At 41.4% G+C, this 27,024-nt stretch overlaps 2 protein-coding genes across 2 annotated transcripts in view; one reads left to right on the top strand and one right to left on the bottom strand.

The window, feature by feature from the left end:
- Positions 1-10,641, bottom strand: part of LOC121062097 (guanine nucleotide-binding protein G(q) subunit alpha) — a 132,781-nt gene extending 122,140 nt beyond the window's left edge. Inside the window, exon 1 of the mRNA XM_040541735.1 lies at positions 10,122-10,641. Within this exon, the coding sequence (XP_040397669.1) occupies positions 10,122-10,257 (136 nt within the window). The 5' untranslated portion in view covers positions 10,258-10,641. The remainder of the gene's footprint in view (positions 1-10,121) is intronic.
- A 69-nt stretch (positions 10,642-10,710) lies between these two features.
- CEP78 (centrosomal protein 78) overlaps positions 10,711-27,024 on the top strand; it is a 57,713-nt gene continuing 41,399 nt past the window's right edge. Inside the window, exon 1 of the mRNA XM_040541734.1 lies at positions 10,711-10,830. The gene's annotated coding sequence lies outside the window, so the exon portion shown is untranslated. The remainder of the gene's footprint in view (positions 10,831-27,024) is intronic.

Genomic DNA, 27,024 nt, shown 5'->3' on the forward strand with positions numbered 1-27,024 from the left:
TAATAGCATATTTCACTGTTATACAGCCCAACACAGAACAAAATCCCACTGAATCAGAATTCATTATTATCATGTATTACAGATAAAAAGCAAGAATGATGGAATTAGGTAAATAAACCCCCAGAGAATAAAAATTACTCTGGACAAAGAATGTTTTTAGATTCCCATGAGTACAGATAGTATTACCAACCAATTCGAAGACAATCACAAGCCAAGCCATCTCTGAAAGTAAAATATCACTGATGCTAGCATCAGAACTAAATCAAACATGCCTAACTGCAATTATACCTAAATTTCAATGAATCTTAGTCCTATTTCCAGAAAACACTCTATTTTACATTTTGATAAAAGCAAATTTACTCCTAAATTGTCCATTCTGTATTTCTATGAAATCAGCTGCTAGCGCAGGAGAAACAGTCATTTAAGTGACATCCATCTTTTCATGGATCAGAGTAAATGTTTATCATCTCCTTCAGTTTATTTGCCATTTAATTGCTGAGATGAACAGATACCATAAGGAAACTGAACACAGCACAAAAATACTGGTGTTTCTTCTCAACATTCCAGTCTCACTACAGGGAAAAAAAGTTTAGATGCAATTTCAGAGGAAAAAAAATAAATATTTGTTCTATCCAACGATCAAGTGCTGAAGAAATAAAATCTTTATTTTTAGGACATTAATTATTACTAAAGCACTGTAAGTTACAAACCTGACCGAGTTTCAGAGCTGCCAGAGATGTCCCCCCATATTGGGGGAGATCATAGAACATTTTACACATCAAAAATGTTTCTCATGAGGGATTTACATGAAACCCTTTCAACATGATGTGCAGCACCTGTAATTCTCCCCCATAAAAGTTGACTGAAAAGCGACCCAGTTGGTGGATCGGGGGAATGGTAGCGAGATAAAGGCACTCTGATCTCTTTCAGGACTGCACCAGGTCAGCAGTGACCAAGAAGTCAGATGGCTGCTTGGTGGCCTGCACACCAAGATGAGCTCCTCGTGTCTTCCTCGTTCATGACGATCAGGTGCATGCGTCAGAGCTACTTCCAACAAAAAACAGCAGCACTGGGACAGGACAGATTATTATGGGAAGACAACTGTCGGTCTGCCTGAAAATATTTTGAAGTCTCAGAATCTGACAACACATACACAAAACAGCAAGGAGCAAGAGAAAGTTTAACCATAGCTATTTAAAGACAACTGTAGAACCATTTGTTTTGCTTTTGGGGCTTTTTCAACAGCACCACAGAGTATCTCAGTTTCCAGGCTACCATTATTCCCTTTTTACACACACAATAAAAGATGTAGAAGTGGAAAAGTATTGTATGAATCTGTATTATTTCTCTCCTAAAAGATTAACTGAGTCAATTTTTTTTTTTTTTTTTTTTTTTTTAGTTTTTGCAAGCACCTTTGAAAGGTTCTCACTATCAACTAAATGCTGGTTTCAACACCTTCTAGACAACATGCTCCACAAGGGGAAACATCAAATCAGACCTGGATGGTAACACAAGAACTTGTTAGAGATACCTGAACAATTTCTTTCATTTTCAGTATTTAATTTCCATTGCTATTACTGCTCTGGTCTTGTTAAGACACAAGCAGCACACTTCATCTCAGTAAACAGAGTATCAGAGAAAAATAAAATTCATATCCAATCCCCAGCTACCCAAGCCTTTCCAGTTCCTAAAAAGCAAAAGGAATTATGATGCCTTTTCCAGCTTCTATGCATTTGAGTTTTGTTGGCTTTACAGGTTAGCAGTTGCTGCCACAGAAACCTTCTCTTTGACATTCTGTATGACTTCCATTTACCCAGAAACATGGGCTGGAATAGCCTTAGGCATTCTTTTCCGACATTCTCTAATATGAGCAAGGTAATTAACATCAACGCTGAGGACCCAAGAGTTAAAAACAAAACAAAACAAAAAAACCCTCCAGTGATGGGTTTGTAGAACAAGGAAAGAAAAGCAAGCCTCGTTAACTTACATAGATGTTCTCATTCTGTACGAGGATTCTTGCCGAAGATTATCTTGCTTCTTTTGAGCCTGCAGCTGGTAGAGCAGTAAGAAGCAGTACACCAGCAGCCAGTGGGGACACACAATACAGCTCAGGTAGAGCAACAGACATACGCACAAGACTAAGCAGTAACGTACACCCCGTGCCAAGTGGAAAGTATGATATAGTCTAAAATGGTGAATTTCAAAACATATCTAAGACAAATTTTATTACATAGCACATTAGTTTCTAAATCTATAAGCAAGAAGGTGATTTTTATTTTTGGTTGATATCATGGCTGTATCATAACTACAACAGTTATTTCTAAGCTCTCAATCCTTGTTCACTGAAAGGATCTGTAACTGGTTAGGTTTCCATCATGTCCAACCACATCAAACGCCTACAGAATAGTTAACCTAAGCTCTTATTTTGGATTCACCTTGAAGTCAGCTAAGTACATCCAGAAAAAAAAAAAACAACAAACTTCTGATGCACATTTGGTGACACTTGCCAACATTAGAGCTCTATTTTCAGTTAACTTCAAAAGATTTAAGGATTTAACTCCTTTGATTTCTTTGTAGAAGATTTTAGAAGAAAGGTAAAGAAAATACATTTCAAATGATGACTGCCCTTTCCACACATTTCCTCAAGGAAAAACAAGCCCTCCTTCAATGGATATTTGATAACCGGGGGTGAATCCTGAAGCATTTCAACAGGAACCCCCACCACATTTTCCCAGGTATAAAACAGAAGTCATAGATGATCGATGAAGATGGGACCTTGAGCAAGCATTTACCCTCTTTGTCGAGACACCACACCAGGTCCAGCCCCAGGCACTGCCCAGCCCCATTCCTACCAGAAGCTTCTCCCACGTGCAGAGTGGGTCAACCTGGCTCGTCAGTAACATGGTTCTGAGACAAAGCGCTAACACACAGCTCAGCTGTGCAAAGGCAGCAGCAATACCACCGCTCCTAGCTTTTCCACTTTACAGAATCACAAGGGGTTTCCACTTTTCAGAACCTTTCCAATGTCCTGCTGCTTTATTCAGGCTGTGCACATATTACACATCGCCTCCCCTTTGGGGAAGGATAAGGTGAACCACCACTGTGGGACTTGTCTAAACCACGTTGTCCGCATCTGTAGTTTGCTGGATAAACCACTTGAACAGATTGATAAAGGCAGAATCTTGTTTGATGGGTTTCATTTTTGCCTCTGGCATAGCCACACGCCACACTTCTCAAATGCAGAAAGAAGTCAACAATTGCACTCCCCTGCTGGCAACTGCATCTGTGCATGAGATCTGTGAGAAAACTCTGCAGTACTGACCCAGCTCTGACCACCAAACAGTCTGCAAATTAAACAGTTTGATTATTCCATGCAGTTTGTCCTCTGAAAGCCCACAAAGGCCAAAATCTTTAGACAATCACCCTTCAGTTCAGTCTCTGTATCAATGTTACTTATAGGGGGAACAATGTGCTTTCAGAACACTGAAGATTTAATCTTTAATTTAGCTTGAAAAACATTTGGACTGTTCCTGGAACTCTCCCAGTAACTTCTGAACTTTTTAAACTGTGGTATCTTTTAGATTCTTGCCCTCTGGTATTAATGCATCCAGTTTCCTTGTTTGGAGTTAACAGCACTTAAAGCCTGATGCATGCTTCCATCTGTGATGCTAAGAACACCAAATACATGTCTTCCTGGGTATTTTGGACATTCAAGATCTTTCTCAGTTTTGCACCACTTTGCTGCTCTTGGTCCAGTCGGACACCTTATAATCATAATTAAAGCAAATAAAAAGTGAATGCTGCAAGACTACCATAATTTTTATTCTTAACAGCTGTTCATACATGGCACTATTTGAGTGTAAGAACAGATCTGTCATGAGTGTTATGCCATTCAGCAGGGCAAGAAAAAATGCTCAGTGTTTATAGTACTCTGTTACTGCAATAAAGTTAATTACCATTTATCACATCTACTGCATAATGTTATTTCACACCTTCTTGGGATTAATTTTGCAGATTGTCATATTATTTCAAAAGAAATACTTTCCCTTATGAAATTGGCGTTGCCATTATACAACAACAAAAATAATCTGAAGTAGCTGAAAAGTAGTTTATTTAACATGGCATCACATGCCCAAATGTCTCTTCTCAGGAGATTCTTTTGCTCAGCATATACTTTTCCCTTCTGCACTAATTTCATACTGTTTTTTAATGTGAGAGACAAATCTGGGGTCCTTTGGCTCTCTGACATATTAATTTAATTTTATTCATCAGAATTCTTTGATTATTGAGGCCCTAAACTAGGTTCCTATTGACGTCAGTGGGTGTAGACTGCTTCTAATGAAGTAAAGCCAAAACAGCAACAATAAAATTAAATATATATTTTTTCTCCCAGCAAAGGTGAAATCATTGTATCACATTGAGACCAAAGTGATGACTTATATTTTCCTCAAATGAAATGAGCTATATATGATGGAATTCAAAGTATTTTGCATCCAGAATGACATTGCGTGTCATTATATGGCCCCTACAGGGTCGTATTAGGAAAATATTCTAAATAAGAGATACTTACCAATCTAGTTACAACACATGCCAGGATGTACATTAAGTATCTGTTCATTTCAACTTTTCTGGTTTAACATAGAGCATAGAAAGCAGTCAATCAAAACACACTACCCAGTATCAGCACTCGCTTGTTTCGTGCACACAAGTGAAACGCGTGCTATCACCTGACTTCTTTCTGCGATGCAGGGAGACTGCCTGCTTGTGCAGGCATTTCAGACTGTAACACTGAAAGGAGGCGAAGACAAACACAAAGCAGGAATGCAAACAAGACTCCAAAATCTTACAAAGGACTTGGTCACAGGTGCATGCCTGAAATTGATCTCAACTCATTGCCTAACCTATTCTTAACAACATTCAGCACTTCAGGTTATTAACTCCACAAGTGCAGTGTGTTGCAGATCGACAGCAAATATGTAAGTCTTTACTATCACTCCAATTTTGCAGTTGAAGAAACTGAGACAAACAGCTGCAAAACAGCCGCACAACAGCCTACCAAAAATATGCAGGAGATGAATACAACTAGTTCATTTTTGCAAACACAGTTAAGGGCTTCGCTACAGGAAAACATATTTTAACATACTCAAGGTGTACTGGAACCTCTCTGTTGAATGCTGCTCTTCTGAAGATAAAAGCACTGAAACGGACAGAGCGGAAAGCTCATTACGGGGTTTTAAAATACCACCTTACATTGCACTGGTGTGTATGCACAGACCTCCCACCCACCAAGAATTTCATATGAATTTGGCTTTAAAACTGCTGTCTGACAGTTATGGTCAGCAAGCCCAGAAACACTCATAGACAGTTCACGTCAATAACCACACACTGTATGTCTATTTATTATTTAATATTCACATTTCCGTTACGCGACTTGCTCTGCCTGGCTAGTCAAATTTGTACTTGGCAGAAATTTGTTTTTGTTTAGTAACTGCAACAAACTTACAGTTTAAAAAAAAAAACACAGGAACACACCAATGTGTGGCCAGACCTCCAACATTTGGTCATATACGTATAAACAGGAAATTCATTTATGTACAGCTTCACAGAATTCTCATTTTCACACATCCACATTCCAAACCACACATCTGAGCTGCAATACACCAGCAGAGATTTACTGCAACGCCTTCTGTAAAAAACTGCCACCCTGCTCTGTCCCATTTCAAGAAACCACAGGCAGCAGCTCAGCTACAGGAAAAATAAGGAAGCTTGCTTGTTTCTCTAGCTGATGAAAAAGTTATATAAAACCAGTGTACTCCATTGTTGGCTTACAGGACTCACTTCCTCTTCAAGTGATTTAAAGAAAGTCTAAGCCCTTGCTAACTCACCGAGTTGTGCATGTGAATCTTTAATTCAGCTGGCAGAGGAAAACAAACGCATACATATCCTGCACGCTTACTGGATATATTCACCCTATGTTCAAAAGCTTCTTTCCTCATCAGCCTGGCTGCCATTCACACTAACTCAAATGGCTTATCCTCCACCTGTTTCCTCTGGTAATGCATAGAGAATAAATGGACGTGCATCTCAGGCACCCATCTTTGCTGACACACCTGTCATCTCACACGTAGGGAACGCAAGCCTCTTAAAAAACGTGTTTTGCACGTGATGCTACCAGCAAATAGGGTGGAAAACAGTAAATACACTGTCAGGCCCTCCAACACCTCTTTTGGCCATGGTTTTCACAGACATATAGACATACCAAGCCAACTCACATGATACTGCTAGGTTATTTTCTTACACACTCAAGGCATTTCCCACTGAGAAAACAGCATGTAATGTAAGTACATGCAGTGCACTGACAGAGAACGTCCAGGACTGAAGGTTTATGGCTACAAGCTATCATTCAGGACCAAGTGCTGCTTTCTGAGACCATGGAAAATTTCCATGGATGACAGTCAAAATGCTATACAGAAAAATTAGAGCACATGTCTCTAAGTATTTGTTTAAGAATAAGTATGTGTTTTAAGCATATATGTACAAGCATGACAAATGCTGTACATTTTGCTTGGCTTACACCAACATAAAACATTAAAACACCTCATTTCTTTCCAGCTATAAAAATAATATAAGTGTTTTTACAGCTAACAGCAAACAATGGATGGATATTAACAACTTTAAGCTCTGGAGAACAATCATAGGGTTTTACAAAGTGTTTAGCAGTAATGAAATCCAGAAGAATTTGGAAAATACATGAGATTAAAACCAAATTCAGTGGAAGACTGAATTTGTTCCAAAGTGCCTAAATATTACAGCCAAGCTGTGCTAGCAGAACTTCTAGGACGCCTTTGTAACACCCTTCAGTGTGTATTTTAAGTTCTGACTTGTTAGAATTACAATAGTAAAAAACAAAAAAAACCCACAACCTTTTTTCCTGTTTTAATCTGTTCCAAAAATTAAGCAATGATGCACAACAAAGTACCTAAAAGTGGTATTTTAACGTTTAATCACAGAGGTTTATTTTTAAACTAATACTTAAAAATAATCTTAGCACGCAGTAAAACTTTTCCAGAAATGACTTAGCATGACTTGAACTCCGATCCTATGAAAAGTAAAAAGATATCATTATTAATATACCAAAGGGCGTACCCAGTACAGCATGTGTGTGTCATTCGGTAACGGTAACTCACACTGTTAGGAGGGAACTAATTCACTTTGCAAGGAAGCACTCTATTTTCCACAGTGTAAAGGGGGGGGGGAACTTCTTATCCACTAATGCTATTTTTTTTAATTATTATTATTATTTCCACGCACACACGTGTGTATACGTCTGATTTTCAAACAAGAAAAAGCAGAAATCTAGTGCAGATCTGCTTATGTGTGCCTTAAAACCCTTCAAGTAAACAGGTTTTGCACAGACTTGCTGCAAGTGCAGAAGAGCATGCATGGTCAATTAACAAGGCTCAGCTTAGGCTGTGCTAGTTCTCCCCTTTGGATACAAAGGACATACCTCAGTCCCATTTTCAAAAGCCTTTAACCCACTTACGTTTTTAAGTTCCACAACGCTTTATGAAGTGGGACTGAGGAGATGACACTTTGGGAGAAAAAAAAAAAGTTTGCCTATGTTTACATACAACATAGCTAAGCAATGCTAGTACCTCGAGTCCTTTAAGTTTTGAAGGGAAGAGTCATGTAATGGGACAGTGGGGATCTAGTCAATTTTTAAAAAATAAAAGATGACTTTAAGCAGTTTCCGATATTTTTTGTGCTACCAGTCTCACTGTTTTTAATAAATACTTCTCTGCTTCTACAATGTCTTTGTCTATCTCATAACAATACAAATAACCACACAAACAACATAACCTTAATAACCGAGCAACTGCAGATGCTGGGGAAGCGGAGAGAGTGACTAAAAAAAGTCCTGTCATACACCTAGAACAAACCACTAATAAGAAAAGTTTTCCTCAAAATTTGTTTATGAATTGAAACTCAAATCTCTACCCAATCCCACGACTTCAACAGTGGTTCACCACTGTACTGCTTTTTACAAGATGAGATCATTACGTGTTAATCCAAACAGCTGCACAGACACACAGACTTTCGGTCAAACATAACAGAGGGTGACAAAAAGAAACACCAAAAATGAGCGCGCAGTAGTAATTTCTGTACTGGTTTCATTACCCAAATACAGCCGCGCTGTTTAGTATAAAGCAGAACATTCACCCCCTCCTGGTTTCTAGTGCCTCTTGCTCACATCTTCATCAGCACATTGCAGCTCCTGGTTTACAGCAATACCTGTCGAAAGCTTTCACAAAGGCAACCTAGTGAGCTTTCTCCAGCACCTCCAAAGGGATGTCTCCTCGCCTATCCTCCTGCCAGGCCACCACCTTCCACGTGGCCCTTGGCAATGCCGTGGGGAAGCCCTAACCTGAACACTCAACATCACCAGCGGGTGGATCTTGGAAAGCAATATCGGGTCTGCCTGCAGTACCGACTGCAGAAGTGCACCTCTGAACTCCTTCTCTGGGTAGTCTCTGTTGGTCCCATTCGATAGAATTCACACATTTTTGGAAGCTCGGGAGAAACCTCTACCTTCACCACGAGAAATATCAGGAAAATACAGAAACAATTCGGACTTGAGTAAACAAGTCAAAAACGCCAGCTGCCTCTCCTGAAGCAAATGTCTATGATTTGGTAATTATACTTCAGCATCCATAAAGTTAAACAAATGGAAACTATCTAACTTCTCTTTTATCTCCTCTGTGAATCCTGAAACAGTCACAACACGCACTTCCATCAAGCAAAATTAGGCCAAAATGAGACCAAATGTTATTACTGCAAGCACTGCATCTGTCTCCACCACTTCTATTCCACACTCGTTAAGGATCCCAGCACCCTCCTCCACACACAGAGGAGAAGCTCTATCTCACAAAGCAGGGAATAACACACTCGTATGAAGCATCAAAATAAACTGTGACTTCTCCTTTCAACCCTCCTTACCTCACAGAGAAGGCAGGTTACTGCCCCAGCATAAACCACATACGTGACCCGTGACAGGAACCCTCATCATCACATCCCGCGTCCTCTCGGCACATCCCTGCTCATCCACACACCAGACACTGCTGCAGACATATTTCAAGGCCTGCGAGCCCTGGGCAGAAGCTGCGTTGCCACCGGCGCTACACAGCAGCGTGGTGCACACTGGATATACGTATTTTAATTCTAAAGGTTTATTTTCACACGAGACAAATTTCTGTCAGATAAACATTGCCTCTGCATACTTGCGGCTCCAAAATAACGATCTCTGTTTTAATGAGGGAGAAGCGATACCACAGATTTTATTTCCTGACCGGTGGGTGGATTCCAGAGGTATTAAAGATCCTGTCATCCTCCTGCATACTTCGGGTTACTCTTCACCTCCCTGTGTGCACGTAGGGCTTTACGGCTTCTTTTTCCTTCCGCTTTTAAAAATCGGTCTACAATCTGAGCACAAGCCCCTTATCCCAGTTTACACCATTAAATAAAAATCACAATATATGAAAAAAAAAAAAAAAAAAAACGCCGAGCGAGCCAGCAACCCTTGGGAGGCTCGCAGAACAATGCAAACATTAATGCCCGTCACCATCCATCCGCAGAGCGACTCCCCCCGCCAGTCCCCCCGTTAATCCCCGCTGCCACCGCGCTCCTACGCCCACCACGGCACCCACCCCCGGGCTCCCCAGCCCTCCTTCCCCTCTCCATTTTGGAAGGCCGCTTCCCTCCCACACCGCTCCCACCCGCAGCCGCCGCCGCTACGCGCCCGGCTGCGGCTCCCCGGCGATGCCCGTACGCGGGTGCACGGCCGGCGGCTCCCCGGCGAGGCCGAGGCCGAGCGCCGGGGGGGAGCCGAGCCGAGCCGAGCCGAGCCGAGCCGAAGGGGCCCCGCCGCCGCCCCGGCCCCAGCCCCGCCATGTAAGGCGCCGGCGGCGCCGGCCCGGGGGGAGCCCGGGGCGGCGGCGGCGGCGATGCCCGCGGTGCTCCCCGGCGGCTCCCGGCCGTGCGTGCCGGCGGCGGCCCGCACCGCGCCGAGCCGAGCCGAGCCGGGCCAGGCCAGGCCTGTCCGGGCGGCGGCAGCCGGCACTCACCCAGCAGCAGCAGCTTCAGCTCCCGGCGGGCGTCCCGCTTGTCCCGGCGCAGCTGCCGCTCGATCTCGTCGTTGATCCGCCGGGCTTCCTTGGCTTCCTCGCTCAGGCAGCACGCCATGATGGACTCCAGAGTCATTCTTCCTAGCCGGTTCAGACACAACCCCCACCCCCCTAAAAACGCACGCACTCACAGTCGCACACACTCGCTCGCACGCGCACCCCGCCGCCGCCGCACCAGCCGCGGGGGACGCGGGCGCTCGGTGCCCGGGAGCCCCCGCCGGGCAGGCGCAGGGATCCGCCTCGGTGCCACACGCGGAGAGAGAGAGAGAGGCAGGGCCGGCGGCGGCACGGATCCCCGCTGCCTGCCTCCGACGCCCGCCGCTTCCAGCTCCTCCTCTCCGCGAAATCACGCACCAAACAACACGGACACATCCACCGCGGCGGCAGCGGCGCTCCCCGGCCGAGCCCCGCCGCTCGGCGCCGCCGCCCCTCGCCCCCCTTCCCCCGCGACCACCCCGCCCGCCCGCCGGAGCGCTACCGCCCGCCGAGCCCTGCCCCCCGCCGCTGCACACGCATGTCCCCGCCGCTCCCCTCGCTCGCCAGCCGCAGCCCGGCGGGGGGAAGCCTGCCGGCGAGCGGAGCCTCCTGCCGGGGAGAGCCGCTGCTGGAGAGCTGCCGCCGCCCGGCACGGCACGGCACGGCCCTGACAGTAAGGACGGGAGAGGGGGCGGGTGGACGGCAGCCGCCGGAGAGGAAGAGGAGGCAGGCAGGGGCTGGGCTCGCCCGGCTTTTCAATGGCTCGGCTCCGCGGGCGTGGTGAGGCAGGAATATGGCGGACCGCCGCTCCCGCGCTCCCCCCGCGACGGGGGCGAGCGGCCGGGAGGGAGCGGGGCACAACGGGGCGGCCGCCCCCCGCCCCCGCGGCTGCTGGCGGCGGAGGGGGGGCGAAGGGGGAGAGAGAGCGGGGCGGGTCACGGTGTGCCGGGCCAAATGGCCGCGGGGCAGGCAGGCAGACCGCTGCCCGTGTCCTGCGGGGACCCGCGGGCGCTTCCCGGCGCTGGGGTCGGTGACAGACACCCCCCCCCCCCGTGTCACCTCCTGTAGGGGAGCCGGAACGGGTGTGGGGTGTGCTGTGCTGGGGGGCACGGACGGGTTTTCGAGACGGGCAGGGAGGGGAGAAGCCTCCTGCCCACCGTCGGGGGGCGGCTGCCCGCCGCCCCGTCCCCCGCTTCCCTCGGGGTGAAGCCCCGGGGAGCTCGGAGGAGCCCCGAGGAGGAGGCAGGGGATGCCGGCACCGGGAGGGCGGCGGAGTGCCCTTGGCAGCACCTGCTGTCACCTGCTCTGAGCCCGGCTTCCTTAAGCTCTCCCTTAAAAACTTTTTATCCAGGCAGACGGTCCGAGGACACGGCGTAAGGCTGGCAGGGAATTAAAAAGGAGAGCGTAATAATCGGTCCGGTAATGCGGTCAATTAACTTGGAGAGCACCACACATTTTTTCATTACTTTAGAAAATGAATGTCATCCACGTAGATCCGTACCGTATTTTTACATGTAATATATAAAAACGGTCAGTACAACTTGGAGTATTTTTTATAATTACGTTTCTTTATCCCTGTAAATCACTTCATGAATCGTAGGCAAAATTCTGTTATTCCGATCATTAATCGGAAATATTTCAGTAAAAGCATCATCTCTATTTTAAAATACATGTGTATGTAGGTATGTCTATCTATATATTTGTCTATCTGCCTTAGCTCATGGTCCTAGGTTAATGCATTAAATTCAATAAAGATATCTAAAGATTGAATTATAGATGGGACTTATGGAAAAATGTGAATAGGCAACCAAATGGGGAAAAAAGAAATTATTTGTGAAATTAATTTGGAATATACCACAATTTATTTCTAAAAAAAGATGAAGATGCATGCAGTACAGGTCACAAGAGATACTCAGTGTATGTGCAGCAGCTTTGTGCCGAGAACGCTGGTACACAGAGTTCCGAGTCCGCAGCAAGCATGATCTGCCATCAGGTCTAAAGGAAGGATAAGAGCAGGTCAATGAATTCACGACCTGTGGGTAAGCAGATCAACCTCCTTTGCCGTTCCCCAGATGAAGGGCACAGTGGTCCTTAATAAAAACCACATACCTCAGACATTATTGCAACATTCCCCAGTAGATGAAGTCCAGCACAACTTTCTTAACCAACTCTCTTATAAGCTCAGTGTAGAAGGCATGAACACCGTGTGTACCTCAAACACAAAACTAACATTTAATTTTGCGTTTTTGACAAGACACCCCAGGGGCCATAAATGTAATCTGTATGTACTGCTCCCGTTGACATCATTAGATTTAAAATCTCCGCTGAATGAATATCTTTGGATTTATAATGGCCGAACCATCTAGTTCTGAATCTGTCATCAGCAGATAGCCATTACACACAGTTTTACCCATTTGCTTTGTGACTTTGTGGGAGTCAGAAGAACCCCCATTATGGACAATTACATGATAATAAACCTATGAGGAAATTTCTTTCCAGTCCTCATCTCCATAATGGTTGGCTTCTGTTTTGAAACATGAAACATCCTTTATAAATATTTTATCCTAATGGGAATTATCAGTAAATGACAGATACCATTATTACCCATACAGATAATTATTATCCATAGATACTATCCATACTATCACCTAATCCTGCACAGAGACTTCCTGATAAACCTCCCCTGTAACATTAATAATTTCATATTCCTCTGTCCAAGCAGTCTCCAGTGCGCGGCTCATAGCAACCCGTTGCCTATGAGACGTTTTAATGCTGCTTGCTTCCACAGGAAATTAAAAGTTAGAAGTGAGCCTGACGGGGGGAGCAGAGTATGATATTAAACACGCTGCATCTTCAGTTTTCTTGCTCAGAAGCCAGCAGAGATTGGGAAACCACCACTCCATTTTATCATCTATCATTCTTTGCACTCATCTATCCCAGTTTTGAATTGCTTCCTTCCAGATGCTTAAGGATATTCACTGTCACTCTTCACTGTTGCTTCTGCTTGAGATACATTTTCTGAGATGTTCTGAGAGATTCCAAACAGTGTCTGAACTTGGTGCTCCCATGACAGTAAGCCAGCAGATCATGGATTTTCGTAGTTAGTCAGCATCCCATCTTAAGCAACAGAGTATCTTGCAAGTGCTTTTTGTCATTGTGCATTAAGAAGACGTTTTCGCAGTGCCATGCACAAGTACATCTCACTCTTGTTTTTGAGCACTTAGAGTTAATTTAGAGGCCATCAGTGTATCTGAGTATAGCAAATGACCCCTCCAGTATGCCCTCCTGATCACCGCTTTTTTTGTTTGTTTGTTCTTTTAGAAGAGCAAACAAAATGTATCACCTGGTTCTCTACAGTTAAATGAGTAACATCCAGTATTTGCAATTTCCATAGGCTGAAATAATCGGTTTGTTCCGGTATGTGTCGTTTTGACAAATCACCTGAGTGTTTCCCAGCGTTTATTTATTTCAAATTAATAGGTGTCTGTCAGGGTCGTAAGGCTCAGGCAAAGTGACCGGAGTAGGGTTAAAAAAACCCGGTATGGGCTGATTTAATTTATGCGAGCTGTTTTACGGGGCTTATTTCCTTTTACTTTGGATACCGAGAGCTCCTTCCTGACGCCTTATTTCTGCCGAAGCGCAGGACTTGCCCACGATCTGACTCCTCTTGAGGCGCTCCCCGTGCCGGCGGGAGGCGCCCCCTGCCGCCAAGCCGCCCAGGCTCCGGGCCGGGCCGGGCCGGGCGCTGCCGCCCGCCCGCTTCCTGCCGCCGCTCGCTTCGAGGCGGAAGCGGCCGCCCGGCCCTTCCCTCCCGTCCTTCCAATCGAGGTCCCCGCCGATGGCGGCCCCAGCCCCCGTTGCACGATGTCGGCGCCTCACGGCCTCCCACAAACCGCCTGCGGGGCCGAGGGGCGCTCCCTGTGAAGTGACACCGGGCGTCCCCCCGCCGATGCCCGTGCCGAGGGGCGCTCCGCTGAGCGAGGGGCTGCACTACGCCGCCCCCGCCGCGGCTGCCTGCCGGCAGAGGCTGAGGAGGAGGGGAGGTGCCATGGCAACCGCGGGGACAGGGACAGAGGCCCACTGCGAGGCGGCCCCTGGCCGCTGCAGGCTGCGGGGGTGACATGGCCGCCGTGGGCAGGCAGCCCAGGTGCTCGCTCTGCGGGCAGGTGGGGCAGAAGAAGAAGAGGAGGGAGGCTTCTGCCGTCCACCGCCTTGCAGTTCCCTGCCCTGCTCTGCACCGTCGCACCCTCGTCCTTCCCGCTGCCAGCTCTGGCCCTCGCTGGCTGGTGTAGCTCCTTGTAGCGTGAAACAGTTCCCTTCACTCCTCACCCCTCCATGTTTCTTTGCTCTTGGAGGCTTTTGGCGTTGGTTTCCCAAAGCTTCAGATGAAACTTTGATCCAGTGCAACGGGAAATGGCTGTTAGGTCATTTGGTGGTCAGACCACTTTCTGTAGCAGTAAGCTGCTGGACCAGCTACCATCAGCCAATGGTTCCCACATTTACACAGTTACACAGGTCTGGTGGAACAGGGCCATACATTACAGTGCTGAAAAAATAACAGTCGATATAGTCATATGACACAACATTGTAAGATGGGTAGCATATGAGCTGATAAACACTACTAAAACAGCTCAGTAAAGAGAGATGGTTTAGTATTAGCATGTGGCACACATGAAGACTCTTCTACTGTTTATCAACTGGCTCCATCGAGAAATAAATGCCAGTTATGCATCCAGGCTATTGTATTTGTATTTTTGTGATTTGAGATTTGTTAACTGCATAGATTCTTCTCAGAAATGTTTCAGCAAAATCTTTGGTGAAGTGTTACCTCAAGATACAGTCAGTGAGTGGAACATCATTCCTCCACTACTGCCACTTAAACTAAAAATCTTTTAGTCTTTCATTGTGAAGTTTTATTCACATTTCCTTCCATTATTCATTTGCCACAGATGACCTCCATAGGTCCCTTCCAACCAAAACCATTCTATGATTCTGTGGAAGAATGTATCAACTCAAGGTTGATTTTTTGTTTGTTTGTTTGGTTGGTTTTTTTCCATCCAAAATATGTCACTAGAAGAAGTACAGATACCTATCAGATTGTCTACAATTCTATAATGGAAGACTAGTCCAAAATCAGAGCATGCTACAATACTTTTCACAATCTTATACCATAGTTTAATACATAAAGTGAAAAATGATCATTCGCTGTGTATCATTTCTTAAGTTAATTCTAAGCAATGCCTTATCAAAAGGCAGGTATGCAGTAAGTACGGGAGATTTGGGTTTTTCAAAAATTATTTTTGTATTTCAGTGCAAGCACAGTGCTCCAGCTGGAAACAAGTATTTATTGCATATAATCAATTTTATGTAACTGTAAATACAAATTGATCACCACTACAACAACAGTGGAAGTCAAAATATTTCTATATTGTTCTGCCTGAATAATTCCATAGCAGAGTAAATAATAATTGGATACTTTTGCTGCAGTTCCACCACACACCGCACACTGCCATTACAGATTCCATTACCATTCAACACCACAAATAAAGGAGGGTCTGCCATCAGTGAAAGAAATCAGGGGACAGTGTACTTCAGTTCTCTCACATTTATATATGTATTTTCACCTAGTTATTTTAAAGAGAAACAAACATAGTTAATAAAAACAAACAGAAATGGTGACAATTCAGTGTAAAAATTAAATTGTATGTGAATGTAAACCGACCATTAACATCTATGAAATTATGCAAATACTTCTTTCCACATAATTTCCATATATAGTGCTAGAGTATGTAAAATCATGAGTCAGTGTGGTATTTTCCCAATGAATATGAACAGGAAATATTCTTTTTCATGTAACAGTACTTATTAAAATTGAGTTTTCAACATCATGCATTCCAATCACAAATTCACTGCAAGACCTTGGTGGCCTGAGTAATGAATCCCGTACTTTGTATATCCTTTATAGCTTCTATTGCTAGAAGCACCAATATCTTTTGCACATTGCTATCAAATCTCTTAATGAAAAACAAAAAGAAACACCTGAGTGATAGTGACATGAGGAAAAAATTATGCCCTGATCAACTGTGCTTTTGGATGGACAAATAAATGTTTTTATTGCTATGTATAATTTTATAAGATGATAATGGAAGTTCATAAGGAGACTGTTTCCAGTCTTTATGGTTTTAAAGTGGGTGCAGAGAAGGATCTTGACACAACACTAATCAATGTCATCTTCTAAGTGGAAATACAGTAACAATGAAGGTTATCTTACTATCTTCATGTAAGAATCTGTTAGAAAAGCTTGTAGTACTAAGAAAAAATGTCCCTTATTAAGTCTTACGTAAAACAGTAACAAATACTTGGAAAAAGTATGTTTCCTGCAAATGCATTTAAAATGGTGGAGAAGACTGAGTTAGAAGATAGCAGATAATTGGCTTCCCGTTGGTACTTCTGGAGGAACTGAGGCACTCAGATACTGAAGTAGAAATGCAGGCCATGCTGTGAACTTCGGTTTACCACAATGACAGCCGGTTAGTGTGTTGCCTAAGCCCGTATGGGATGATGAATTGTGAACCTGAACATACGCAGAAATTGAAAAATTCTCATGCCTGAGATGCACTGCTAATGGTACTTGTACAGTAGTACAGATTGCTATGTATTAGTCAAATTCCCCTGGCACTTAACATTGAATTTAGATTGTGCTCTCTTAAGGAAGAGAAAAGAATGAAGATTGGTGAATCTGTAATAGTATCTGAGGTAAATACTGAAATTCATTACTGGGGAAAAGGGTAACATGACTGGTTTCATCTGTCTGACGAGACAGACTTTCGAACAAGTACAAAATGCTACTTTGGACATATACACGGAGTTCTGTAGAGTAGTAAAATATTGTAAATACATATTTGAATAAAACTCATTCATTACCCTGGTGTGGGTATGGTAATAAGCAGACTCTTGAGGTGCTCTATTTCTGTTAGTCCACTTCCTAATCCTGTTGTATTTTGAATTCTGGCATTGCCGTACATTACATTGGAAATAATAAAAATAACATGAGATACTGGTTTTGTTTTGATGCTGATATATTTAATGTGATTGCAAAAAGTTATTTTTTTACTCCAGATTAAATAATGTTTAATGCAACTACTCCTTGAAAAAGCAAGAAATTTTCAGAACAATCAGTGCTTAAATTTTAGGTTGGATATACCAAGAATATTCTAACTATATTTTGGATTGCACTGTATATTCAAACCTTTTGTATCTATGGTGGAAATTTATGGTGCTTATGCTAAGAAACTAGTCATAATTCTGTAAGATTTACAGGGAAAAAAGCATTGTGCTCCCTCTACTGTTCCACCTCATACAAATAACCAGAAATGCTGAATTGATTTTGTCATGATGAGTCCCCGATGACAATGATATCCAAAGACAGTTACAAATTATATATACATTTTTTGTACTTTTGGTAAAATATCTTCTAGGTAAACAAAAAAATTTAACCGTAAAGAAATGCTATTTTTCAGTTTCTGGTAACATCCTACTAACAGTGGAGATAGCTAGAGTATTTAATTTTTTTTTCCAAGTACTTGGCGTTCTCAAGTTCTTTAGCATTTATAGCATAATGTGTATGAGTATATATACTGTAACATTTAACAGTTTTCAAAGTTCTCTGCACAAAGATAGCATTTTATGTTTGTGCATGCATACAATTAAGCTTGTTCCATTTACATGTTTATGATGAGACTCCTAGATGCTAAAGGGAAAAGTTATATCTCCATATGACTTCTTTTTGCTATACAAAATTACTCTAAGAATCAACGACATTGCTAACTGTAAATTCTGAAATTTATTATCTCTGGTTTGCGATAGTATTCTGACAATGTGGATATGAACATGGATGTGCAAACTGACTGCTTTATAAGCCAGTAATGATCTTCTTAAATATGATCTGGATTAAAATCAAGCCTATTAGACTGAGACATTGGGTCTGACTCAGAACAAGGTAATATTTATTCCTCTAAAAGGAAGGTTTAGCTATGTCACACAGCTAAATGGTCAACAAGAAATTAACATGGGTATATTTTTGGTATAGAAAGATGGAAAATCAGAGAAGGAAAAGATAAATTTAATAAATAACAATGGAAAGATACTTCCTTTGCCTGCAGGCAAACCGGTATTTCTCTCTATGTATGCAGCACCGATATCTTCTTTCACTGATACATGGAAGAGCCCAAAAGGCAGACAAATAAGAAGTGAAAAGCTGCTACTGAATTGGGTATCTGACAGTGTACATGTTGCACTGAGCACTGCTAACTGGGGACTCTCTCTCACCTTCTCCCTTCATTCCCCCTTGTATTTTATCTAGATGCACACTTGCATGAAATCAGAGAGACTCAGAAGGCTTGTCACACCAGTGTATCCACAGGGATATCATGAGTTCCTCTGAAGAAGGAACTCCTAACAACGTGAGTTGAATTTCCCTAGAAGTGCTCATCTACATAAATATCTTCAGAAATAGCTTCTGCTTTGGCATAAATAGGCATTGGCATAAACATGCATTTTTTTTATGTCAATCCTTATTAGCCACTAGCATGAGACAGGGTTCTAAGTGGGACATTTTCTGGGGACTTGTTAATTTTCTGGCATAATTTAGATTTTTGTTTTAGCAGTTGCATTTCCTACGTATAACAAAAACTTTCAGGTTTCCTTCGCTCTCTTCCTCCTTCCCCCCCCCCCCCCCCCCCCATTTTTTTTGGTCAATGTATTACGAAAGAAAGAGATCCAGTCTCAACACTCAATTGAGACTTTATGGATGAAGGCAGAAGTCTATCGTGTTTCATAATAGTTGAAAACTCAGTCTTTTAAAAAGTCAGGTATAATGTTGAAGTAGAGAAAAGTTACCCAGCAATTTACTACTAGAGAGTCAAATACATTTGATCTGGCTGTAATGCAACTGCACTTTATAAACGGTACACTAGGATATGTAGTGACATGCCATTGTTTGTATGACAAGCTCTTAAAAATTCAGTACCCATAGGTATAAGCGGCAATAAATATATGTGCACAGGTATCAGAAGGAAGCTGACCACTTTATGCCAGCGATGCTGCTGTTTCTACATCTGTTGTGAGTGAAAAGACTATCGGTTAGAATAAGCGTTTGCATTCGGTTCTGGGTACAATAGTTTACTCCTCCAAAAGCTGTAGGAGGGAAATGAGACAGATGCCCTGTTTGAACATCTGTTTATTTAGGAAATTCACAAAATTTTACATGTTACATCTGCATATTTTCCTACATATAAAGTCTTACTTTCTTTTCTGATCTGTTTGGTGATGGGATAAACCTTGCAAGTATTTACTTAGGTCTCATTTTTAACCTAGCATACACATAAGCTGCTAAAACTGGTGAAAGAAAAGCCCTGTGGATATATATTGAGAAGCAGAATTTGGCTCCTCATGTAGTTGCTTGCACGATGTACGAAGCAGCAGTGTTTTTCCTTGCAAAAATATCACTTAGGAGCCTGGAAATCTGACTGCATCAGACCAGTGGCCTGTAATGTTTCCCTTTTAAAGCTTAGTTCACAAGTTCATTGCACACAATTTGTTTTGTATTTTGCAGTTTGCTTTGGAAAAGCATAAGTCATAAGAATGATTTAGAGTCATCCTATAAGAATGAATTAATTCAGTGCTGATAAGAAACACTGTACTTCATTATCTGCTCAGAAGTGGCAATGTCACTGTTATCCTGTTTCAGGTAGTTATAAATGGCTACCCTCCCCCTTCACTTCCTGATGTTCTTGAGTCAAATATGTATTCTATTTTTTAATGACCTCAAATGAGCTGGCACATGGAAAAAGGGCCTAAGCATAAGTAAAAATTATTCTAAATGTGTTCTGGCATGCATACCAATGATTTTTAATTCAAGATTTCATGCATCATGACTAGCTTTTGGGGTAGTTTTTTTTGTTGTTGTTGTTAGAAGTAAACCAAACAATAGAGAAACATGAAAACAGGAACATACCACCTTACCAAAATAACATAAAAACAGAATTTAAATTTGGAATCTTTAAAGGCAGAAAAGAGATACAGCACTGCATGGCATTCTTCCATTAAGACACTGACATTTTATATTCAATTTTGTTTTATTGAGTACTTAACTGGTTTATCTTTACATTGTTTGAATGCTTTAGTGTGTAAATTATGAGTAAGACAGGAAGTAATGCATGCAGTAGTCAGGCTGTGTCAGCTTTTTTTTTTAAACAACTTTAAACTCTTGTAAAAGACTTTGCTTTTCTGAAAAAAAACTACTGACAATTTTGACATATGCTAAGCCCTATGATAATTCTTTGAAATTCTTTGAATCTGCAGCATGCCCAGACTTAGAATACAAAAGTCCAAAACTTACCATTTTTCACTTATGCGTTGTTCTAGTATAAGACACTATCTCTTCAGATAGCCTTTCCTATTCACAGCTGCAAAGAATATAACATCTATGTCACGTGATTTTTCCTTCTCTTCCAGCAACACCAGATTCTGAGAAAACTCTCAGTTCTAAGGTACAATGAAACAGCAAGGCTAATAACAGCTTTTCAAATCTGAAACATTACTGTTGCCATCAGAAATTATTTCTGAAATATAAAAAAAATACAAAATGGAAATAAGTATTTTCTAGTACTGTATTAGTGGTATTTAGTCTCTTTTTCATTTGGTAAATAAAAAGTGCCATGCAATTTGTTAAGCAAGCAGTACAAAGCTTAGTAGATGAACAGCAGTCAGAAAACTGCTTGGTGTATATTTCAGAGAAACTGCTAAAGCCAAAACTTGTCTCCATTATTTATGGTTCCAAAAGTCCCAGGCACTTTGTCAGACCCAACTGAATCTTTCTGTAAAATGTCACACTTTGTTTCCTTTGTGTAAATAATTGTAATTAAGTAAATGATTTAATGGGCAGACCCTAAATGTACTTAATTCAAAACAATACAAATAAGTATTTAAAGAGAAGAATGACATACATGATGCTACACATATGGTGGATGATATTAGAAAAAGCTGTAGAGACAAGCAGAGGATCTTCTCTGTCCTCATATTGAATGAACATAGATACTGTCTTTTGTACCAATTTGCTGGAATAAAGATTCGGTAGTCATTGAATAAAAAAGGAACATTTAGTATTTTAATATAAATATTTTAGCAACATATTTGAAATTAATTGCCGTGTCCTAAACTGAATTTTGTGGCTTTGTTTTTTGTTTTCTTTTTGTTTGTTTGTTTCTGAAGGGCTTGTTTTTTCATTAACACCTTTTAGGAGTATGCTGTGATCTTAGGATAAAATTTAGCTAAAAATTCCACTAGAATTACTTGTCTCCATAGAAAATTCTTCCAGAAGCTGAGCTCTAAACAGATAAATTTGTTGCAGATCAACATAAAATGAAATGAAAATCCTTGTTGAGACAATTCAAGTACTATTGGTAACTCTGGAAGAAATAATTTAATTATCCATTTAGATAGGTAACATAATTATTGTCTGGTACGACACAAATGTGCAAAGATAAAGACCTGAAGACTAGAAATGAGTTATGAACCTCCCTTTATAATATGCGATGCTATAATATGTTTTGCTTTTGTGATGTACTGTAAAGGTGGAGAGATCTACAGACTAGCCAGTTCTTTACATCTAACCATGAAGAAGCATTTAAGGCATTGAATCAAACAGGGAGTGAGAGGTATAAAACATTTTATGCAGTTAGAGATTTTTTTTTTAAAGTCTGCAAGATTTTCCCAATGTGAGGCAACAGATGATAGTTTTTTTAATTTTGAATGTTTTCTGTAGCACTTGTTTCAGTCATTTTTCAGTTATATCAGAATAAATTTCCATCAGTCCCTAAAGTCAGTTCTCTGCAAAAAATCTGAATGTTTGTCTGAAATGTCTGCATCATACAAATCAGTAAATATTGGTCTATTCACACAAGTAATGAATTTAATTTACTTTCCCAGATAGCTTTCAAGAAAACATGATTTATTTTTTTTTAGACAAGTGATAGGGGAACTCCCACATACTGTAATTTCTAATAAATCAACTATTCTCAAATCTACTGTTGTAGGTCATTTACTTCACCATACCCAGAAATTAACAAAGAATACCATAAGAATTAAAAGGCTAATTCATATGCTCATTCACATTACAAATACATTGCACGGAATCTATGTTTTTATTGTCATAATTGCCAGATTTGTTTATAACATAATTACTGAGTTCAAGATCATCAGCACTCATGATCAAAGCACTTTCATCTGTTTATTAGCTTGTTCATCGTTGAATAAGACTTTTTTTTTTTCAAGAAAATAATGTTAGACTATCTGCACATATGCTGACCTATATTTGAGGGTCTGTGCTTCTATTATTTTAACAGCTGCAAAATATTAATGTGGTGGATATCTCAAGCATTGTTATTATGGCTATCCTCATAATGCTTCTACTAGACTCTTCAGAGGCAACCTTAAGGTGGTAGTGCTGAACACACAAAATATCAGGTAAATTTCTCATATATACATTGGTACTTACAATTAAGTGTCTCTGCTCAGTTCAAAATTCTTCCAATGAAATCACCAGCCTTTTTTAACACGCTGAAATCCTAAAAATAGTTCAATGAACCTCCATTTCTTTGGCCTGATAACACCAAATACCATCTGTTCTGCACCATGGTAGGGTGGGGAGTAGGGTGAGAGCGAGCTGGTGCAGGGCTCTCTTTGGATCTCAGCGAGAAAGGCCCAACAAAAATGGCTCGATGAGATAACTGCTTTAAAAAATCATCATCGTCATCGTATAGACAGTGAGTGAGTCTTTTATCCCATCAGATGCTGGGCACTCCATTTCTGTGCAGCATTGGACAGAGCCTCAGTGGATGTTTCTACGACACAGGGCAGATTCTGTCTGTGGAGAGCTCTCCCTTTCAGTCACTTGAGGTAGTATGTAACTTCCTCACAAGAAAACAACCCTATTCCCAAAGGATGTTCTCATGAGGACTCCCTCATGCCTCACTGTTAGGTAAAGGCAAGGTCTCACTGGTGGTGTAATTGCCTTTACCTCCTCTGAGCGGGAGTCAGCTGCAGGCTCCTCTGGTATGGTGAGCTGCTGAAGTTTGTCCTGCAGGCACAAGACCCATGCTGCACGGGTGAGCCTGAAGGCCGCTCTGCGTGTCCCTTAGCTGTGCCGTGCATTGTCAGGCTGACCGTGATGTGAGTCACTGACACCCAAACACAGAGACCATTTATCCTGGTCGGGATCAACACGTTCCACCCCTTGATCCACCATGCACTTTACCTTTCCCAAAGATTGAAGTTGCAGAGTATGTTAGTAACACACAGGCTTCTCAAGCCCTAAGTACAAGTCCCAGTGTAACAGACATGGTCTGTTCAAGATCACCAGCTTCTCAAATACAGCGTCTTCGGCAAGGCTCCCAATACACAATCTTCTTGTACTCCTTCCCTAGTAATAATGTCGATGGCTTAGTCGTTTGTGCTACCTAATGAAAAAGAAGGACAGCTAAACCCCTATATCACATGAAGTAAAATTTTATTGCAGTTTTAATTCCACCTTCCTGTTTCAGAAGTACTGGGTTAATATTTTTCTTTATATACCTTTATGATTGCAATCCCCCTCTCTCTTCCTTTTATGAATGGAAAAAAACCAGCTCCGCCGTCTCCACAAAAGGTTTATCAAGTTGTTTTGTGAGGCTTATAGCTGATACAATTCTTACACAGCTGACCATGCTGAGAACAGCCAGTTCTAGCTGTGAGCTGAGAGTACTGTTTGTCATTCGAGTTCTATGTTGTAAATTGTAGATACTGGTTATTGCCATTTGTTTAATCTCTCTTACATTCTGTTTTTGTCTTCATTGCCCCATTTGGCTGCATTGTTCATCTGTTGCGTCTTTTTAAAGTTAGTACCAGACCTGCTTTGTAACACATGCGGGTAGACAGCAAGCAACAGTTTAAGAGTGGATTTCTTTTTTTCCTGTAATTCTATTCAGTGTCTAAGATGGCATTGGCATTGCAGTCCTAATTGGAAACAGTTGTAATAGAAATACATAGGAGAAGCTCTATGGGCTATTATAGGTATTTCAAGAAAATTACTTCTCTCAGTGGATACTTTTCCTCCTTTCTGCCATCCGCAAGGCCCTCTTTATGTACCACCCAGACATGAGTACAAACTGAATTCAGAGATAACTTCAGCCATGCTTCAAAGAAACATAGTAAAACATTTAGCAGTTATAAATGCATCACTATTAGTAAAATGTCACCATCAGTTAGCAACTCTGTTATTACTAAGAAAATACGACTTGTCTGATGGTCTGATTTAGGACACTCTGCCCTTGGTCAGCATTTAGGATCTGTTTTCCTTCTGGCTGGCTGTCCAATTTTGGATTTCTTTTAAGCAACTACCACCCTCAGAACTACCAGCAAGCTCTCTCCTTAGAAGGAGCGCATTCAGTAGACAAATTCTGTAATTCTGTGTAATATCCTCTGTGATGACCATTAAAAACAACAACAACAACAACACATTTCTAGATGCTTAATTTGAGTTTGTTATTCAAGAATTACAGTAAAGATCAGAAAGATGAATTTACTGTTACACACAGATTTTTGTGGCCATACGCTACAAGATGAATTTTTTACTAGTCCATGTGCTATTCAGTTATAAAATTCAGCAAAGTTACAAAAGCATTCAAGTATGCTGAATTACCTGCTGATTAAAGCCTCACAGAGACTTGTAGAGATTATGTTTCATGAAACAACATTTGAAATCAAGGTTTACATTTGCAATAAAAAAATTATTTTGAAGGCTGGGAAAACAAGTTGCTCAGCCAGTAGTGAGAACTGTTGTTTCCTGTATTAACATTAACAGTTTAATATTTCAGAAACATTCAAAACATGTTCTCTACAAAAACAAATCAAAACAAAACAAAGCAAAAAAAACTGCAACAAACTAAAACAGCAAAGAAAAAACAAAACAAAACAAAAAAAACACTTTAATTGATCATCCACATTAACGCAGGCTGTAAAGAGATTTTTTCTTCTCCCACTAAGAGCAAAGTCCAATCAATATGTCTGTTTAGAAATCCTGGCTATCTACTCCTTAAGGAGCAATAAATAATGAATAACAGTACACATTTGTTTTTAAATATTAATATGTAAATATGAGATCACTATCAAAAAAATGTGGTTTTCTGCATATGATAGAACAAGAAGCTGGTTTTCTTAATCTTTTGCCATTTTTTATGTTTCTTCCTTGTATAAATAAGAAGTATCAGATATGATATGAAAATTGCAAAGCACTTAGATGTAGATTCCTGTTGGCTTCAATAGGGCTGCATACATGAATGAAATTGAAATCAGTTTTCAAGTGTTTTGCTACATAAGACTGCAAGGCCAAAAGCTGAAGTAAAAGAGCTTGTCCTGTCTTCCTAGTATTGCTCATCTCATGTCAGGATATTGGAGGATTCAAATACCTGAATACCGGTCACTTGAGGATATACCTTAAAGATAGCTGTAAGGTGAAAACATGAGCCTTCATACAGAAAATGCCAGATGGGTAGTTTAAAAAGCAGACAGCCAAGCTTCATCTGAAAATACCTTCATATCATTAGTGTAATTCTGAATATAAAAGAGCACAGACAGTAGCATAGATTTGGTGTATTTCTCTCACTAGATCACAGTTCAGTCCTTCAGTTCAGTTTCCTTTCAGTAATTAAAGACGGCTTATAAAAGAGACGGAGAGTGACTTTTCACTCAGGCAGATAATGACAGGACAAGAGGGAATGGTTTTAAACTATGAAGAGAGATTTAGTATTAGATGTTAGGAGGAAATTCTTCACTCAGAGGGTGGGGGGGCACTGGCACAGGCTGCCCAGAGAAGCTGCGGATGCCCCATCCCTGGAAGTGTTCAAGGCCAGGTTGAATGGGGTTTGAGCAACCTGGTCTGGTGGGAGGTGTCCCTGCCCGTGGCAGGGGGTTTGGAACTGGGTGATCTCTAAGGTCCCTTCCAACACAAAACGTTCTGTCATTCTATGATTAATCTTGTGTTACTGTTGAGGATTCACGATGTAAATTCATAATTACTTGAAGATCCAATCTAGAAGAAATTGGTTTTGTCTCCACTGCTGGAATCAGGTTTCACTGTCTGGCTGTGTGAATGGCCAGGGACTTCCTTTGAGGTTCCAGCCCAAACAGGCTGTTTACTGGCCTCATAGGGACTACTGGGATTCTTTGACTGCCTGCTCTGGGACCCCATCCAGAACCTTGATTTTGGACTGCTAGTTGTCATATCCCTTTCTAATTTATTTTCTCTTGTTTTCTTCTAATGTGTTTTTTAAAATGAAGGACAGTTATTTGGATCAATAGAATTATCTGTGAAATTCTGCAGCTTTTCACTGTTCAGTAAAATGTGTGAACACAGTGAACACGCTGATTTCAGTAGTACTTTCACTGTTATTTGGTAGTAGAGAGAGTTTTCTTTTACAGTAAGTCACAATAGCAGTATCAAAATGATTAATAACTTCAATCAGTTTGAGACAGAAAATAGGAATATCTTTCATTACCACAGGTCAGGAAAAAAAGAACAGTTACTATCACCTGCCTGAATAAGTAAGCACCGTCTTACATGTTAAAGTCAGTGATTTTCCACAGAATTAAATGTTAGTCTCTTAATTAACTTGGTTAGTAAAATGTAAGGTGAGAAAGAAAACCTAAAGTTAAAAGACTGAAATACGACTGAACACTATTATTAAATTCAGCAAATACGGCTCCAAATAGGCATGCCTTTTCTTGGGTTTCCTCAGCAGTTTTGGAAACGTTAGGTTTGAGCACTTGATCT

The sequence above is a fragment of the Cygnus olor genome, chromosome Z (genome assembly GCF_009769625.2).
Source record: "Cygnus olor isolate bCygOlo1 chromosome Z, bCygOlo1.pri.v2, whole genome shotgun sequence".
NCBI classification, from domain to species: Eukaryota; Metazoa; Chordata; class Aves; order Anseriformes; family Anatidae; genus Cygnus; species Cygnus olor.